The 17,688-nt window shown below is 50.8% G+C and overlaps 1 protein-coding gene across 3 annotated transcripts in view; it reads left to right on the forward strand.

The window, feature by feature from the left end:
* The window catches only part of SNX29 (sorting nexin 29), a 640,705-nt gene that overhangs the window by 128,183 nt on the left and 494,834 nt on the right, over positions 1-17,688 (forward strand). For 2 of the 3 annotated variants that reach the window (XM_053556354.1, XM_053556356.1), the window contains exons 10-11: positions 1,819-1,894; positions 4,579-4,661. In XM_053556354.1, the coding sequence (XP_053412329.1) occupies positions 1,819-1,894; positions 4,579-4,661 (159 nt within the window). The remainder of the gene's footprint in view (positions 1-1,818; positions 1,895-4,578; positions 4,662-17,688) is intronic. The other variant, XM_053556355.1, reaches the window with a different exon arrangement.

The raw sequence follows: 17,688 nt of genomic DNA on the forward strand, positions 1-17,688 counted from the left end.
TTCGCTATCTCTGAGAAATCCTGGATCCCTCCTGGCTCTGTGATGGGTGAGGGTGGTGCTGTGCTTTCCTGAGCTTGCAGCCAAGTAGGACATTAGCCATGTGGTTCTGAAGGTCAGCCCAGCCTGCCCGGGTGTCCCAGCAGAGCTTTCTAACAGGCAGTTAGAAATGTGTGACTAGGATTAAGACTGAGGTCTCAGCCCAGGCAAGGCTTGCAAGTTGCCATCTTCACAGAAGTGAGAGTGGGAGCCAAGACCTTGCCAGATTTACCAATGGGGACAGAGGACCCTGGAGTCATAATTCAAAGATACCTTCACTCAGGAATCAGAAGAAAGATGGTGGGGGAAGAGGACCAAAGAATGGTGTTAGGAAGGTGAGAGAGGAGAGCTCTGAATAGGAGGTGTGCTGGGAGAGAGAACTCAACACCACCAGGGGCGTCTAGGAGCGAGTTGCTGCCCGCCTCACTGAGTTGTACACCTGTTAGAATGCGATGCTTAAGTATGTGGTGCGGATTAATAAGATGCTGTATGGAAGATAGTCCTGCCTCCCCATTTCACAGGTGATGGAACTGAGGTATAGAGAGGCTAGGTAACTGCTGAACTGAAGTTGGGGGGCAGGGATGTGAACTCAGGCAGTACTAGGTGACAAGGAGTGGGGGGAGGGGCAGAAGTAGACACCTTTTATTTCCCCTTCAGACTTTTTGAGACTTAGGGGTTTGAGTTGTTTGATGCAGACAGCAGAGAAGAAGAAAAGGTTAAAAAACGTTTTTTTCCCTATAAGTTTCTCTAAAGTTCAGCCCCTAAAGAGCTGGGGAGTTTTGATCTGGTTAACCAGGCATTAGAGGAAGGATCCGGTTGGGGGATGATTAGAGAAATGAAATGTGCCCCATCTGTCTCTTTGTCCACAGCGGTATCGACAAACAAGTTTTTCTTTCTTTTTTTTTTATTGAGACAAAGTCTCACTATGTTGCCCTCAGTAGAGTGCTACCGTGTCACAGCTCACAGCAACCTCAAACTCTGGGGCTTAAGTGATTCCCTTGCCTCAGACTCCCATGCAGCTGGGACTATAGACGCCCGGCTGTTTTTTTGTTTTTAGCAGGCTGGGGCTGGGTTCAAACACACCAGCCCTGGTGTATGTGGCCGGCACCCTACCCAGTAAGCTACAGGTGCTGCCCAGACAAGTAAGTTTCTTGAAGGAGCAAGAGTTTCATGTTGGGTGGTACTGAGCTCGATGTCACCACCCAGCCCAAGGTTCATGGATTTGTACTTTTTCCTACCGGGAGACTGGAGTGATGGCTAATACGTTCATCAGATTGTTAAATGTCTCTTACCTGTTAGTTTTAGGGACTATTTATGGCCTCATGTCTTGGGAATGCTTTTCTGAAATGCCACTTAACAATGCAGGTAGTGGCTTTTTAAAGAAAGCAGCGGACATTGTCAGTGATTAGGCCATGCTGCCCTCTAGTGTCTGACTCAAGCCACCACAAGCAGGAATGGTCTAGCGCAAAGCTGGTCCATTATTCCTTAATTCTGAGGTTGGGTGTGAAAAAGGACTTCATGTATAACTTCAACGTCACAAAGGTCACAAGGTAAGGGGAAGTATAGGACCTTCTATCAGTGACTAATGTGAAGTCTGAGATGATGTCTAAAAAAAGAAAGAAACAAGTAGTGGGTTAAAATTCAGCATGCAGATGAGGTAGGAAATTTTTCTAAGTCTGGTTTAGCAGCTGAGCCAATATCTGCATTGTGTCCTTGTCTCATGGAGAAAATGGAATGAAAACAAAAATGTGACCTTCCCTCTTGATTGCTGTCTGTTCACAGATGCTGCCCTCGGAAGCCTGGAGAACGGGACAGGACCAGAGGACCACGTTCTCCCAGAGCCTGGACTTGTGTACAGGTTAACATTAAGAAACAGGCTGCCTTTGTGATTGAAGTGTCCTATTCATAACTGTGCATTTTATTCTTTTTTAAAGACAGGAGGATACCTGCTAGGATTAAAGGGCAAGGCCTTAACTTCATATTTATGTTCTAGTTTAGTCTTTCCATCACAGAATGCACAGTTGCAATAATCTTACATCATCATTCCTCAGAGAGACCGTAAAAGTGACAACGGTTGTCAAAATTCATTCGCGTACAACCTTTACTCTTTATACTTTTGGGGTCATATCTGAGTACCTTCTGTATCATAATTTTCTTACTTTAAATATTTGTTATTATTTAAAAATAATATTTAATAATCCTAGTGTTATATAAAATTTAAGGCACTTAGACATTATATAGTATTTGTGAAGTGCTTAGAACATTGGCATATAGTAAGTGCTATATAGGTTTTCTTTTTCTTTTTTCAAATAAAAGTGTGTCGGGGGAAACTGAGTTACCCTGAGTCACTGGCTGTTGAGGTCTCCCGGTGCTGCCAGCACCCTTGTCGCTCTCACTGGTTATATTCTTCTCTCCTCACCGTTCTAATTTGGGGTTCCATAGATACCACATGTGCATTCTCTTCTCTTCTCTTCTTCTTCTCTTCTTTTTTCTCTTCTTTTTTCTCCTCTTCCCTTCCTTTCCCTTCTTTTCTACTGGGACAGAGTCTCACTCTGTCACCCTGGGTAGAGTGCCGTGGTGTCATCATTACTTCACAGCAACCTCAGACTCCTGGGCTGAAGTCATCCATTTGCCTCAGCCTTCCAAGTAGCTGGGGGTGCTAGGATTTTAGTCCTGAGCCACTGTGCCTGCCTGGCTCCCTACCCCCCTCCCTCTCCTTTCCTTTCCTCCCTCCTTCCTTCCCTTTTTTTTTTTTTTTTTGTTGTTGTTGTTTTCTTTAATTTCAGGTTATGTGAGAGTACAAACAACCAGATTACAATATTTGAGTTTCTTATGTAGAGTCCCTCTTGTAGTTGCATCCAGCACCCAAAAGATATGCTGTACTCTTCCCGCCTCTCCATGAGGTCTTGCTTTATTGGGCTACAGTGCAGTGGTGTTAATCTAGCTTACTGCAACCTAAAATTCCTGCCTCAAGTCTCCAGAGTAGCTGGTACTACAAGCATGCGCCACCATGCCCGGATAATTCTTTAATTGTTTTGCAGAGACAGGGCCATGCTACATTGCTCAGACTGGTCTTGAGCTCCTTGCCTCAAGCATTTCTCCTGCTTCAGGAGAGTACAGGTTTGAGCCACTGAGCCTGGATCACCTCTGCATTTTGAACCCCCAGAGTGGGACTTGCTGATTACTCTGGACCACGCTAGGTGTCATGGCCCTACCTATAATAGATAGGGGTTCTGCTCTTGGAAAATAACACTGGAAGAGGTTTGTGCCAGGTAGTAGTGTCAGAAAGGATTGGTTTTACCAGACCATCCCAGGGCTCTGGGTCCTTAGCCGTTGTATATTTTAGAAAATTTAGAAAACAGAGCAATGGGGCCAGACGAGGTGGCTCATGCCTATAATTCTAGTACTCTGGGAGACTGAGGTGGGTGGATTGCCTGAGCTCATGAGTTCTAGACCAGCCTGAGCCAGAGTGAGATCCTCTGTCTCTAAAAAAACAGCCAGGCATTGTGGTGGCCCCTATAGTCCCAGCTACTTGGGAGGCTGAGGCAAGAGAATCACTTGAGCCCGAGTTTGAGTTTGCTGTGAGCTGTGATGCGACAGCACTCTACTGAGGGTGACAGCTTGAGACCCTGTCTCAAAAAAACAAAACAAAACAAAAAGAAACAGTAGTGAATGCAAAACTATGAGTCCAACTCCCAACTCCATTACAATGTTGGTGTTTCAGTGCTTTTCTTCCTAGGCAGGGTGCGTATGTGTGTGTATGTGTATGTGAGCATGTGTGTTTGTGTATATGTATGTCTAGATTACAAAAAGGATGCTTGTTGATGGTATGAGAACTGACCCAGGAAAGCAGAATGTTTGTACCTGGGAACTTTCTTACTGGGTGATTCAAGTCTTTGGCTGCTCTGCGTGTGTTCATGAATGACTGTGAAAGTCACTTGAGTATTGATTTGGGGGTTACAGATAAATTTTAGTGAGTAGATGAATTTGCAAATATGGAATATACAAATACTGAAGACTGACTAAGTTCAAGTGGCTGCCTTTGTTTCTTCTAGTAGATGTGCCTGTATAAACTTGGTAGTTATTAGAATGGTGAGGTTTACATTTGTTTTTGTTTTTGTTTTTATTTTATTATTATTATTATTTTTGCTTTTTAATTTCATTTCGTTGCTTATTTTCTATTTCTTTACTATTTTTTTTTTGTTGTTGTTGAGACAGGGTCCCACCCTATGCCCCTGAGCAGAGTGCAGTGGCGTGGTAGCTCACCACAACCTCAGACTCGGGCTGCGGGCACCCCGCTGCCTCAGCCTCCGGAAGCCGCTGGGATTACAGGCACTTGCCGTGGTGCCTGGCTGGGTTTTTCCATTTTTTTCATGAGTCGGGGTCTCACTGTTGCTCAGGCGAGTCTCAAACTCCTGAGCTCAAGCAGTTCTCCCTCCTCAGCCTCCCACAGTGCTGGGATTACAGGCGTGAGCCACTGCGCCTGGTGAGGTTTACATTTTTAGTGGTCAAGTGTAACTTCCTTCTGCTGCTTTTTTCTAGTGTGGAAGCCAGTTCTCCAGGCCAAGGAAGTCCCCTGAGCAGCTTGTTACCTTCTGCTTCAGTGCCAGAGTCGATGACAATTAGTAAGTACCTTCTGAGGCCAGCTCTGGAATGGCCCCTGGGCCTGCTTATCATGGCAGTGCCTTGGGCTTGCTTGTGTGGCTGTGGGGTAAAGTACACATGTGCACACCTGCTTGTGGACTTGAAGTGTGGCTGTGGGCTTCTGGAGCTGTGGTTAATGCGTGGTGCTTAAGCGAGTGCATGCGCTGAAGGACATCTTGCAGGGCGGGGCTCACGGAGACAGACGGCCATCCTTCCAGGTACTGGGGCCTGCCTCCTGGAAGGCAGTCAGCTACTGAGTAACTGTTCTGTTTAGGTTTCCTTTGTAACTCTGGAGGGATCATTTTTGTAAGTAAGGAAAAGTGTGTCTTTCCAAGGTGATTAAACATTGCTAATGATCAGGTTTTAACTGTTTCCAATTTTACTACCCAGAGACAGCATTGGAGAAGTAGCAATGAAGAGTAGGTTTGAATGGCTTTATATAACAGAGAATAAACCAACCGTGGTTTAACGAGGTAGACCTTCCTCTCAATGTGTGGAGGTGAGCAGGCTGTGGATGGTTTAACGAGGTAGACCTTCCTCTCTCTGTGCGGAGGTGGGCAGGCTGTGGATGGTTTAACAGGTAGACCTTCCTCTCTCTGTGCGGAGGTGGGCAGGCTGTGGATGGTTTACAGGTAGACCTTCGTCTCTCTGTGCGGAGGTGGGCAGGCTGTGGATGGTTTACAGGTAGACCTTCGTCTCTCTGTGTGGAGGTGGGCAGGCTGTGGATGGTTTAACAGGTAGACCTTCCTCTCTCTGTGCGGAGGTGGGCAGGCTGTGGATGGTTTAACAGGTAGACCTTCCTCTCTCTGTGCGGAGGTGGGCAGGCTGTGGATGGTTTAACAGGTAGACCTTCCTCTCTCTGTGCGGAGGTGGGCAGGCTGTGGATGGTTTACAGGTAGACCTTCGTCTCTCTGTGCGGAGGTGGGCAGGCTGTGGATGGTTTACAGGTAGACCTTCGTCTCTCTGTGTGGAGGTGGGCAGGCTGTGGATGGTTTAACAGGGAGACCTTCCTCTCTCTGTGCGGAGGTGGGCAGGCTGTGGATGGTTTAACAGGTAGACCTTCCTCTCTGTGTGCGGAGGTGGGCAGGCTGTGGATGGTTTAACAGGTAGACCTTCATCTCTCTGTGTGGAGGTGGGCAGGCTGCGGATGATTTAACAGGTAGACCTTCCTCTCTCTGTGTGGAGGTGGGCAGGCTGTGGATGGTTTAACGAGGTAGACCTTCCTCTCTGTGTGTGGAGGTGGGCAGGCTGTGGATGGTTTAACAGGTAGACCTTCGTCTCTCTGTGTGGAGGTGGGCAGGCTGTGCATGGTTTAACAGGTAGACCTTCGTCTCTCTGTGCGGAGGTGGGCAGGCTGTGGATGGTTTAACAGGTAGACCTTCCTCTCTCTGTGCGGAGGTGGGCAGGCTGTGGATGGTTTAACAGGTAGACCTTTGTCTCTCTGTGCGGAGGTGGGCAGGCTGTGGATGGTTTAACAGGTAGACCTTCCTCTCTCTGTGCAGAGGTGGGCAGGCTGTGGATGGTTTAACAGGTAGACCTTCCTCTCTCTGTGCGGAGGTGGGCAGGCTGTGGATGGTTTAACAGGTAGACCTTCGTCTCTCTGTGTGGAGGTGGGCAGGCTGTGGATGGTTTAACAGGTAGACCTTCGTCTCTCTGTGCGGAGGTGGGCAGGCTGTGGATGGTTTACAGGTAGACCTTCGTCTCTCTGTGCGGAGGTGGGCAGGCTGTGGATGGTTTAACAGGTAGACCTTCGTCTCTGTGTGGAGGTAGGCAGGCTGTGGATGGTTTAACAGGTAGACCTTCCTCTCTCTGTGTGGAGGTGGGCAGGCTGTGGATGGTTTAACGAGGTAGACCTTCCTCTCTGTGTGCGGAGGTGGGCAGGCTGTGGATGGTTTAACAGGTAGACCTTCGTCTCTCTGTGCGGAGGTGGGCAGGCTGTGGATGGTTTAACAGGTAGACCTTCGTCTCTCTGTGCGGAGGTGGGCAGGCTGTGGATGGTTTAACAGGTAGACCTTCGTCTCTCTGTGCGGAGGTGGGCAGGCTGTGGATGGTTTGACAGGTAGACCTTCCTCTTTCTGTGTGGAGGTGGGCAGGCTGTGGATGGTTTAACAGGTAGACCTTCGTCTCTCTGTGCGGAGGTGGGCAGGCTGTGGATGGTTTAACAGGTAGACCTTCCTCTCTCTGTGCGGAGGTGGGCAGGCTGTGGATGGTTTAACAGGTAGACCTTCGTCTCTCTGTGCGGAGGTGGGCAGGCTGTGGATGGTTTAACAGGTAGACCTTCCTCTCTCTGTGCAGAGGTGGGCAGGCTGTGGATGGTTTAACAGGTAGACCTTCCTCTCTCTGTGCGGAGGTGGGCAGGCTGTGGATGGTTTAACAGGTAGACCTTCCTCTCTCTGTGTGGAGGTGGGCAGGCTGTGGATGGTTTAACAGGTAGACCTTCGTCTCTCTGTGCGGAGGTGGGCAGGCTGTGGATGGTTTACAGGTAGACCTTCGTCTCTCTGTGCGGAGGTGGGCAGGCTGTGGATGGTTTAACAGGTAGACCTTCGTCTCTCTGTGCGGAGGTGGGCAGGCTGTGGATGGTTTAACAGGTAGACCTTCGTCTCTCTGTGCGGAGGTGGGCAGGCTGTGGATGGTTTAACAGGTAGACCTTCCTCTCTCTGTGCGGAGGTGGGCAGGCTGTGGATGGTTTAACAGGTAGACCTTCGTCTCTCTGTGCGGAGGTGGGCAGGCTGTGGATGGTTTAACAGGTAGACCTTCCTCTCTCTGTGCAGAGGTGGGCAGGCTGTGGATGGTTTAACAGGTAGACCTTCCTCTCTCTGTGCGGAGGTGGCCAGGCTGTGGATGGTTTAACAGGTAGACCTTCGTCTCTCTGTGTGGAGGTGGGCAGGCTGTGGATGGTTTAACAGGTAGACCTTCGTCTCTCTGTGCGGAGGTGGGCAGGCTGTGGATGGTTTAACAGGTAGACCTTCGTCTCTCTGTGCGGAGGTGGGCAGGCTGTGGATGGTTTAACAGGTAGACCTTCGTCTCTCTGTGGAGGTGGGCAGGCTGTGGATGGTTTAACAGGTAGACCTTCCTCTCTCTGTGTGGAGGTGGGCAGGCTGTGGATGGTTTAACAGGTAGACCTTCGTCTCTCTGTGCGGAGGTGGGCAGGCTGTGGATGGTTTAACAGGTAGACCTTCGTCTCTCTGTGGAGGTGGGCAGGCTGTGGATGGTTTAACAGGTAGACCTTCGTCTCTCTGTGCGGAGGCGGCAGGCTGTGGATGGTTTAACAGGTAGACCTTCCTCTTTCTGTGTGGAGGTGGGCAGGCTGTGGATGGTTTAGCAGGTAGACCTTCGTCTCTCTGTGTGGAGGTGGGCAGGCTCTGGATGGTTTAACAGGTAGACCTTCCTCTCTCTGTGCGGAGGTGGGCAGGCTGTGGATGGTTTAACAGGTAGACCTTCGTCTCTCTGTGCGGAGGTGGGCAGGCTGTGGATGGTTTAACAGGTAGACCTTCGTCTCTCTGTGCGGAGGTGGGCAGGCTGTGGATGGTTTAACAGGTAGACCTTCCTCTCTCTGTGCGGAGGTGGGCAGGCTGTGGATGGTTTAACAGGTAGACCTTCGTCTCTCTGTGTGGAGGTGGGCAGGCTGTGGATGGTTTAACAGGTAGACCTTCCTCTCTCTGTGCGGAGGTGGGCAGGCTGTGGATGGTTTAACAGGTAGACCTTCGTCTCTCTGTGCGGAGGTGGGCAGGCTGTGGATGGTTTAACAGGTAGACCTTCGTCTCTCTGTGCGGAGGTGGGCAGGCTGTGGATGGTTTAACAGGTAGACCTTCGTCTCTCTGTGCGGAGGTGGGCAGGCTGTGGATGGTTTAACAGGTAGACCTTCGTCTCTCTGTGGAGGTGGGCAGGCTGTGGATGGTTTAACAGGTAGACCTTCCTCTCTCTGTGCGGAGGTGGGCAGGCTGTGGATGGTTTAACAGGTAGACCTTCGTCTCTCTGTGTGGAGGTGGGCAGGCTGTGGATGGTTTAACAGGTAGACCTTCCTCTCTCTGTGCGGAGGTGGGCAGGCTGTGGATGGTTTAACAGGTAGACCTTCCTCTCTCTGTGTGGAGGTGGGCAGGCTGTGGATGGTTTAACGAGGTAGACCTTCCTCTCTGTGTGCGGAGGTGGGCAGGCTGTGGATGGTTTAACAGGTAGACCTTCCTCTCTCTGTGGAGATGGGCAGGCTGTGGATGGTTTAACAGGTAGACCTTCCTCTCTCTGTGGAGGTGGGCAGGCTGTGGCTAGATTTTGGTCCAGGGCTCCTTCTTTGCTTCAAAGACCAAAGTAGTTGTTTTTAGCTCCAGTCATTTCATTCTCATCCCAGGCAGAGGGGAAGAGAGGAGGAGCAAGGAGAACTTCCTCCATTTCCACATATAGCTGTCAGGGGTCTACACTTGGGAGAGTGAAAAATTACAATGTTTTCACTTAAGTTCTGGCTGAAATGTAGTATTTTCTTCAACTACGACCATTCCTTTTCATCATAATTGTTTTCCTTTTTGATCTTGTGTGTTTCTTGTATTTTAAAATATTTTGCTGAAAAGGAGCCATGGTCTTTCCCAGACTGCAGGATGGGCCTAAGGTACAAAACAGGTGAAGCCCCTCACGGGGAGCTGCTCACAGGTCTGCTCTTACATCCTTGTCCAGCATTCATCCCCTGATGTCCGTGGAGCGGGACAGTGCACCTCAGTTACCAAAATATAGAGTTTTCCATTGCCAAGGAAGCACAGAGGGAATTTATGAAGCAGCCAGCCCTCTGCGCCCCAGGGTGAAGCAGGAAGGGAAGGGACACTGAGGCCAGTGTGTGGGATGACGTGGTCTGTGGGACACACGGGTGGGTGAGGAATTAGGGTTGCTGCTTTGCAAATTTTAGTCATTTACTTACCCTGTAGCTTGTTTTAATTTTAATGGAATACTTAAAAAAAAACCTGAATGCCTTTATTTAAAAAGGAGACTTTATCTCATGACTACACATGGAGAGTGGGCAACTGTGAGCTGAAGACAGCTTCTGACTGAGACCCCCCCTTGGAGATGGAGCCATTGCTTCTCTTTTTGGCCCAGGCCTGGGCCCCCACCAGGATGGGCAAGTGTCTCAGAAGCTCCATGGTCACCAGCTGGCCTGCAAGTGGTGTGATGAACAGTGTGACAAAGCTTGTTCAGCTGAGGAGGAGTCCATCTGCCACAAGGCAGCAGCCGCATAGAGATAGGATTGAAGATGGTGTCTCTATGATACCACCTTTTGGAGGAGCTTCTCATGCAAAGGGGACTTGCTAAAGTAGAGGGTGAAGCCAAATAGCTATATTTTTCCATGAGGAAGTGTGATAGGGTCCAGTGGATAAATAACGGCAAGACATTGGTTGCTTTTACTTTATAGTGGAGAATGCTGAAGTTCTGGCTGCTGGATTTGATTACAAAGATCACGCTGTTGGTGACATTCCTGGAGTATGCTTCAGGTGCTGTTAAAGTAGGCAGTGTGCCTCTTTTTCTGGCCCTGTACAAAACAAGAAGGAAAGACTGAGACCATAAATTTTGGTGGTAAAAACACAGTAGTAAAAAATTTTCATATGCCAAAAAAAAAAAAAAAAAAAAAAAGTTGGAAGGGAGGATGGGAGGAAGCATTAGAAAGGTGGTGAAGATGACAGCTACCGAGCTGAGAGTAATGAAGGGCAGTGGAGAAGGGAGAAGAGACCACCTTCCGTGACTTGCTGTTATTTAGTGCCTTATCTCTCGAGCATCTTCAGTCGTATCTCTGTGTGGGTGGTGCCTTGTGGTAGATGGACTGGACTTTACTCTGGCTGTAGGGGCATAGCTACTCTAAAGGACACTATTCTTCTATTATTCCTCTCCCACTAAGGACCTCCCACATGCACCCCGGTGGGTAGCTGACATTCTGCTTTTCAGGAGCTCCTGCTTCCTGGCATGAGGTCCCAGCGGCTCGGGTACACATGGTTTGGTTTGGTAGCTACCCTTCAGGTCCACTGACCATGGACTCTGGGTTGCCCTCAGCCATCTGCTGTTTTTTGGGGAGTCGCTGGCCCTGCTTGTGCGTTTTCCCTGACAACGTTCCCTGAACATGCTTAAGACAAGCTGAGGGCAGGAGGGAGATGGTTCGTGCTTTCACTCATACAGATCTCTAGAAAGTAAACCATTTTGTTATTTGGTATCTTTGGCAAATTAGGGACATATCCAGAATTTACAACTTGAATCTCTGAAGAAAACTGTGAGTATTTCCACACACTGGGCCGTACCTTGGTCTGCAGTCAGTGACGACCGTGTGGCTGGACGGTGGTGGGCTTGTCCTCTGCAGTGGCTACACTTAGTGGACTGTCAGGGGACAGCAATGTCATCTGCCCTATGTGTGTTCCAGCACAGATTCTTAGAAATCTTGAACAGAGGATAATTTCAACTTATGATCCCCCATGCTGCCTCCACCTCCTGTGCCATCTGTGAGAGAAATAAGAAGAGGGTATCTGTCTGGGTGTGCAGGCTGGGTTAGTTTGGTTCGATTAGGCTGAACCCACAGGTGGGTGGGTTTAACAACAAAAATTTATTTTTTACAGTTCTGCAGGCTGAAGTGCCAACCAGGATGCCATCAGGGTTGGTTTCTGGTGAGGCCCCTCTCCTGGGGCCTCCCTTTCTCTGGGCCCCTTTATGACCTTGCCTCTGTGCAAATGCCTCCTGGTATCCCTCTGTCTTTTCTTAGAAGGATACCAGTTCTGTGAGGTCAGGGTTCCATCCATAGGACCTTACTTAACCTTATTTATTGCTTTAGAGGCCCTGTGTCCAAATACACCCACTTCGGTTGTTAGGGCTTCACATAATGAATTTGCAGGGGATGCAATCCAGTCTATAACATGAGTGTCTGTCCCAGAAGCAGATGTTGCAAGAGCCATCCTGGTTCAGACTAAGAATTCCATCACTGCATGTGAAATACCTAAGATTCTACTTCAGAGCAGCTGCTTAACTTTTGTAAACCCCAGAGGAGCCTGGTAAAGATTTGACTCACTGCTCCCGGAAGCAGCAAATGCTTCCCTCACATCCTGCCAAGTAGCTTCTCTGGCTTCATTTAATAACCAGTGCAGGTGGCTGCCTCTGTACTATGATCAGGCTGGAACTTGGTTAATCCTCGGTGCTTGAGGATATTTGACGAGCCCTCTGCCAAACAACCTCCCCATCTTGGGTATCTCTGAAATTGTAAAGTATTTTGTTTTGAGCTGTTTTGCTGGTGGATTCTTATCACTATTTACCATCCAAGGGAAGATGGTGTGGCCAGATCCACAATATTGCTTTCTCTCTCTGTGAGGCCCTTTGGTAATTGAGGAAACACAAAGCCTATTAGGAAAGGTTAATTCCCAGCTGGGCTTTGTGGGGGTGCCTGTAGTCGCAACTACTCGGGAGGCTGAGGCATGAGAATTGCCTGAACCCCGGAGTTTGAGGTTGCTATGAACTATGACACACCATAGCACTCTACCAAGGGCAACAAAGTGAGACTCTGTCTTCAAAAAGAAAAAAAGTTAATTGTGCAGCGAAGCAGTGAAGACAGTTTGAGCAAACCAGAGCACCTGTAATCCTGCCGCAGGGATGCTTTGCTTTTCTGCAGGTAGGTTTGCAGTTCTCAGTTTTGGACACACAGGGTTGTATGTGGCTGGAATCATGGCTGTGCATGTGGGTGCAGGGAGGTAATGTGTCATCAGAGCTGCTCTGAAGCCTGGCTGCTGGGCTCAAGTGCCAGCTGGATGGCCCTAGACCTGTGTCTGTGTCATTGGAACATAAGGGTGGTTCTGTACTTACCATGTGGTTATGAAGATTAACCCTGATGTGTTTAACAAAGTATTGGACCAGAATTGAGTGTCCGTAGGTGTTGGCTCCTATGACTGTGCTTGTTTTTTATTCTGCTTAACGTTATATCACAGCCATCCTTTTCTTCATCTCCGTCTCCCTAGTCATGCTGTTGTGTGCTGCATAAAATTCTGTCATTTGGTTTATTATAATTTACTAGATTATTGTGGGGGGTTACCAGCCAAGTATTTTTTTTTGAGACAGAGTCTCACTTTGTTGCCCTGGGTAGAGTGCTGTGGCATCACAGCTCACAGCAACCTCAAACTCTTGGGCTTAAGAGATTCTCTTGCCTCAGCCTCCTAAGTAGTTGGGCCTACAGGCACCCACCACAACCCCTGACTATTTTTTGGTTGTAGTTGTCATTGTTTGGCCTGCCCGGGCTGGGTTTGAATCTGCTAGCTCCGGTGTATGTGGCTGGTGCCCTACCCACTGAACTATAGGGACTGAGCCCCAGGTTTTGCTTTTTTAAAAAAAGTTTTTTATTTTTAGCAAATTTCTTCATTCATTATAAGAAAAAAATAAAAAATACTACCTGTAAAGTGCTGGGTTAGTAGTAAATGCTCTCTTAAATTATCAGCCAGTGTTCTTCCTTTTTTTTTTTCCTGCCTAAAATGTTCCTTTGGGATAAATTGTTGGTTGTGAGATGAGTGGGCCAAATTTTTGCCTGTCTTTATAAACAGCCTTATAATAGCCATGTTATGTTCTAACTAGTGGGAGAGCTGCTGGTTTTTCACTCTTTACCACCATTAGTTGCTAAAATTTTAATACATTTTTGCTTCTTTAAGGACTGGAAAACGGCCCTCCACAGGGGGCGGCTGTGCATCCCGGTTATGCTTTTGTTTAACGTTTGTTTTCTCCCATGTGGGTCGCTCATTTATACCCTGTAGGTTCAGGGTCTTTTGTTTCCCTGGAGGAGTTCTGCCTGATTTGGAGAGGAAAATGGGAGTAGGATTAGGAGGATGGGACTGAACGCAGCGGCTGTGTGCTGCTCGTGACACTGTGCAGGGGTTGAAGAGGGAGCTGAGGCTCACTTCTTTTAGGGATGTCACTGGGACTTTCTTGTTCTGCCTTTTCATTTTCTTGGTCTCTAAAACTTGCAGAAAGTCTTTTCCACCCCACATCCCCATCTGGTTGGCCCCCCTACCCACCGGCCCAGGAACAGCTCAGTATCCCTTGGCCCCTATAGGCTCATACTCTCCCCACCCCCAGACAGCTCAGGTCCCCTGGCCCCTATAGGCTCATACTCTCCCCACCCCCAGACAGCTCAGTGTCCCTTGGCCCCTATAGGCTCACACTCCCCCCCACCCCGCCTGGGCAGCTCAGGTCCCCTGGCCCCTATAGGCTCACACTCCCCCCCACCCCGCCTGGGCAGCTCAGGTCCCCTGGCCCCTATAGGCTCACACCCCCCCAACCCCCCTGGGCAGCTCAGGTCCCCTGGCCCCTATAGGCTCACACTCCACCCCAACCCGCCTGGGCAGCTCAGGTCCCCTGGCCCCTATAGGCTCACACTCCCCCCCCACCCCGCCTGGGCAGCTCAGGTCCCCTGGCCCCTATAGGCTCACACTCCCCCCGACCCCCCCTGGGCAGCTCAGGTCCCCTGGCCCCTATAGGCTCACACTCCCCCCCACCCCGCCTGGGCAGCTCAGGTCCCCTGGCCCCTATAGGCTCACACCCCCCCCACCCCCCCTGGGCAGCTCAGGTCCCCTGGCCCCTATAGGCTCACACTCCCCCCCACCCCGCCTGGGCAGCTCAGGTCCCCTGGCCCCTATAGGCTCACACTCCCCCCCCCACCCCGCCTGGGCAGCTCAGGTCCCCTGGCCCCTATAGGCTCACACTCCCCCCCACCCCCCCTGGGCAGCTCAGGTCCCCTGGCCCCTATAGGCTCACACTCCCCCCCCACCCCCCCTGGGCAGCTCAGGTCCCCTGGCCCCTATAGGCTCACACCCCCCCCACCCCCCCTGGGCAGCTCAGGTCCCCTGGCCCCTATAGGCTCACACTCCCCCCCCACCCCCCCTGGGCAGCTCAGGTCCCCTGGCCCCTATAGGCTCACACCCCCCCCACCCCCCCTGGGCAGCTCAGGTCCCATGGCCCCTATAGGCTCACACCACCCCCACCCCCCCTGGGCAGCTCAGGTCCCCTGGCCCCTATAGGCTCACACTCCCCCCATCCCCCCTGGGCAGCTCAGGTCCCCTGGCCCCTATAGGCTCACACTACCCCCCCCACCCCCCCTGGGCAGCTCAGGTCCCCTGGCCCCTATAGGCTCACACTCCCCCCCACCCTGCCTGGGCAGCTCAGGTCCCCTGGCCCCTATAGGCTCACACTCCCCCCACCCCCCCTGGGCAGCTCAGGTCCCCTGGCCCCTATAGGCTCACACTCCCCCCCCCACCCCCCCTGGGCAGCTCAGGTCCCCTGGCCCCTATAGGCTCACACTCCCCCCCCACCCCCCCTGGGCAGCTCAGGTCCCCTGGCCCCTATAGGCTCACACTCCCCCCCCCACCCCCCCTGGGCAGCTCAGGTCCCCTGGCCCCTATAGGCTCACACTCCCCCCCCCACCCCCCCTGGGCAGCTCAGGTCCCCTGGCCCCTATAGGCTCACACTCCCCCCCCCACCCCCCCTGGGCAGCTCAGGTCCCCTGGCCCCTATAGGCTCACACTCCCCCCACCCCCCCGGGCAGCTCAGGTCCCCTGGCCCCTATAGGCTCACACTCCCCCCCCACCCCCCCTGGGCAGCTCAGGTCCCCTGGCCCCTATAGGCTCACACTCCCCCCCCACCCCCCCTGGGCAGCTCAGGTCCCCTGGCCCCTATAGGCTCACACTCCCCCCCCCACCCCCCCTGGGCAGCTCAGGTCCCCTGGCCCCTATAGGCTCACACCCCCCCCACCCTGCCTGGGCAGCTCAGGTCCCCTGGCCCCTATAGGCTCACACTCCCCCCACCCCCCCTGGGCAGCTCAGGTCCCCTGGCCCCTATAGGCTCACACCCCCCCCACCCCCCCTGGGCAGCTCAGGTCCCCTGGCCCCTATAGGCTCACACTCCCCCCCCACCCCCCCTGGGCAGCTCAGGTCCCCTGGCCCCTATAGGCTCACACACACCCCACCCCCCCTGGGCAGCTCAGGTCCCCTGGCCCCTATAGGCTCACACTCCCCCCCCACCCCCCCTGGGCAGCTCAGGTCCCCTGGCCCCTATAGGCTCACACACACCCCACCCCCCCGGGCAGCTCAGGTCCCCTGGCCCCTATAGGCTCACACTCCCCCCCCACCCCCCCTGGGCAGCTCAGGTCCCCTGGCCCCTATAGGCTCACACACACCCCACCCCCCCTGGGCAGCTCAGGTCCCCTGGCCCCTATAGGCTCACTCCCCTATGGCCAGTGACTTTCCTTTTCTGCCTTTTCTGCGGTCAGTTCCTACTACTAAGTGTTCCTGACACACCCACAGACAAAACTCCTGGAGCGTGATTGATTTGTTTAGAAACAACAGGTCTCAAGAGAGTGGTATTTAATTTATTTTTGGAGACCCCAGGTTCTCCCCCATCCTTCTTTTATCAAACGTGCCTAGATATTACTCCACTTTTGACAGTAGCATCAAATAAAAATACAACCTGGTGAAAATGATCATATATTTTGACAGAGCTTACTGTGTGCCACGTAAGCACTTTAATTTGTTTTCTCATCAAATCCCTCAGCAAACTTCTGAGGTATAGTTAATATTATTCTCTCTCTTTGTGTAAGAAAACTGATGCTTAGTGAGGTTAACTAACTGGCCTAAGGCCTCACAGGTAGTAATTATTCAGTAATATTTACTGAGCACTTGCTCTGTGGCAGGCATGGTTCTTAGATATAGTAAGTGGCAAATCTGGTGACGGACCCAGATTTTCAGACTCCAAAGCCAAATTACCTGAGGAGACAATTTCCACTGTCACCCAGCCAAGCCAAGCAGCAGTGGACTAATAACGTGTAGGCATCCAAGTCTCAGAGCCTTAAACTTAATATTTTTAACAAAGTGAGGAACTCTGTGTTTTGGGGATAGGAATACCAACCTTGTTTAATTATTTTCAAGAGTACTTTTTGCTCTGAGGATTCTTAGGGCCAAGAAAACTGGAATGACTGACTTCTCATCCATCCCAAGCACCCTTTGCACCCTCTCCACCTCCCAATTCCCTGGCTTCCACCAACCCCATAGAGCAGTGGTCCTCAACCTTCCTAATGCCGCGACCCTTTAATACAGTTCCTCATGTTGTGGTGACCCCCAAACATACAATTATTTTTGTTGCTACTTCATAACTGTAATTTTTGCTACTGTTACGAATCGTAATGTAAATATCTGGTATTAGGCGACCCCTGTGAAAAGGTCATTCGACCCCCAAAGGGGTTAGGACCCACAGGTTGAGAACTGCTGCCCTAGATGCTCCAGGCAGCAACTAAACTGTCTTGGGTTCATGTTGCCCCCTGGTGGATCGTCCAGGAACTGGCCCATTCATTTCTCTTCACCATCTCCTCTTTTTTTCTCTCTCACAACACCTTATATTTGCAACTCTTGGTGTGTTGTTTATTATAAATGATTTTATGCCTTTCAAAACACCTAGTAGCCCTCAAACTGTCTTGCAATTGGCACAATATATCTGTCCACCTTACCATCATTTGTTGTTTAAGCTAACTTTGTACAGACCCCCAAATTTTATAATGAAGAAAATGGCATTTTCTATTTTCCAGTTTCATTTAACTATTGATTTTTTTTGAACTTGTGGCAACAATATTTCAACAAAAATTTGGAATTACATTTGCATCAGAATGTTTATTGCAGCCCAATTCCTAATCCCAAGTTATGGAATCAGCCCAAGTGCCCATCAACCCATGAATGGATTAACAAATTGTTGTATATGTACACCATGGACTACTAGGCAGCCATAAAAAAGATGGAGACTTTAGGTTTGGTGCCTGTAGCACAGTGGTTATGGTGCCAGCCACAGATACCGAGATCAGTGGGTTCGAACCTGGCTTGGGCCAGCTAAACAACAATGACAACTGCAACAAAAAATAGCTGGGCATTGTGGCGGGCACCTATGGTCCCAGCTTACTTGGGAGGCTGAAGCAAGAGAATTGCTTAAGCCGAAGAGTTTGAGGTTGCTGTGAGTTGTGATGCTGCGGCACTCTACCGA

Source organism: Nycticebus coucang, chromosome 12 (genome assembly GCF_027406575.1).
Source record: "Nycticebus coucang isolate mNycCou1 chromosome 12, mNycCou1.pri, whole genome shotgun sequence".
Taxonomy (NCBI): Eukaryota; Metazoa; Chordata; class Mammalia; order Primates; family Lorisidae; genus Nycticebus; species Nycticebus coucang.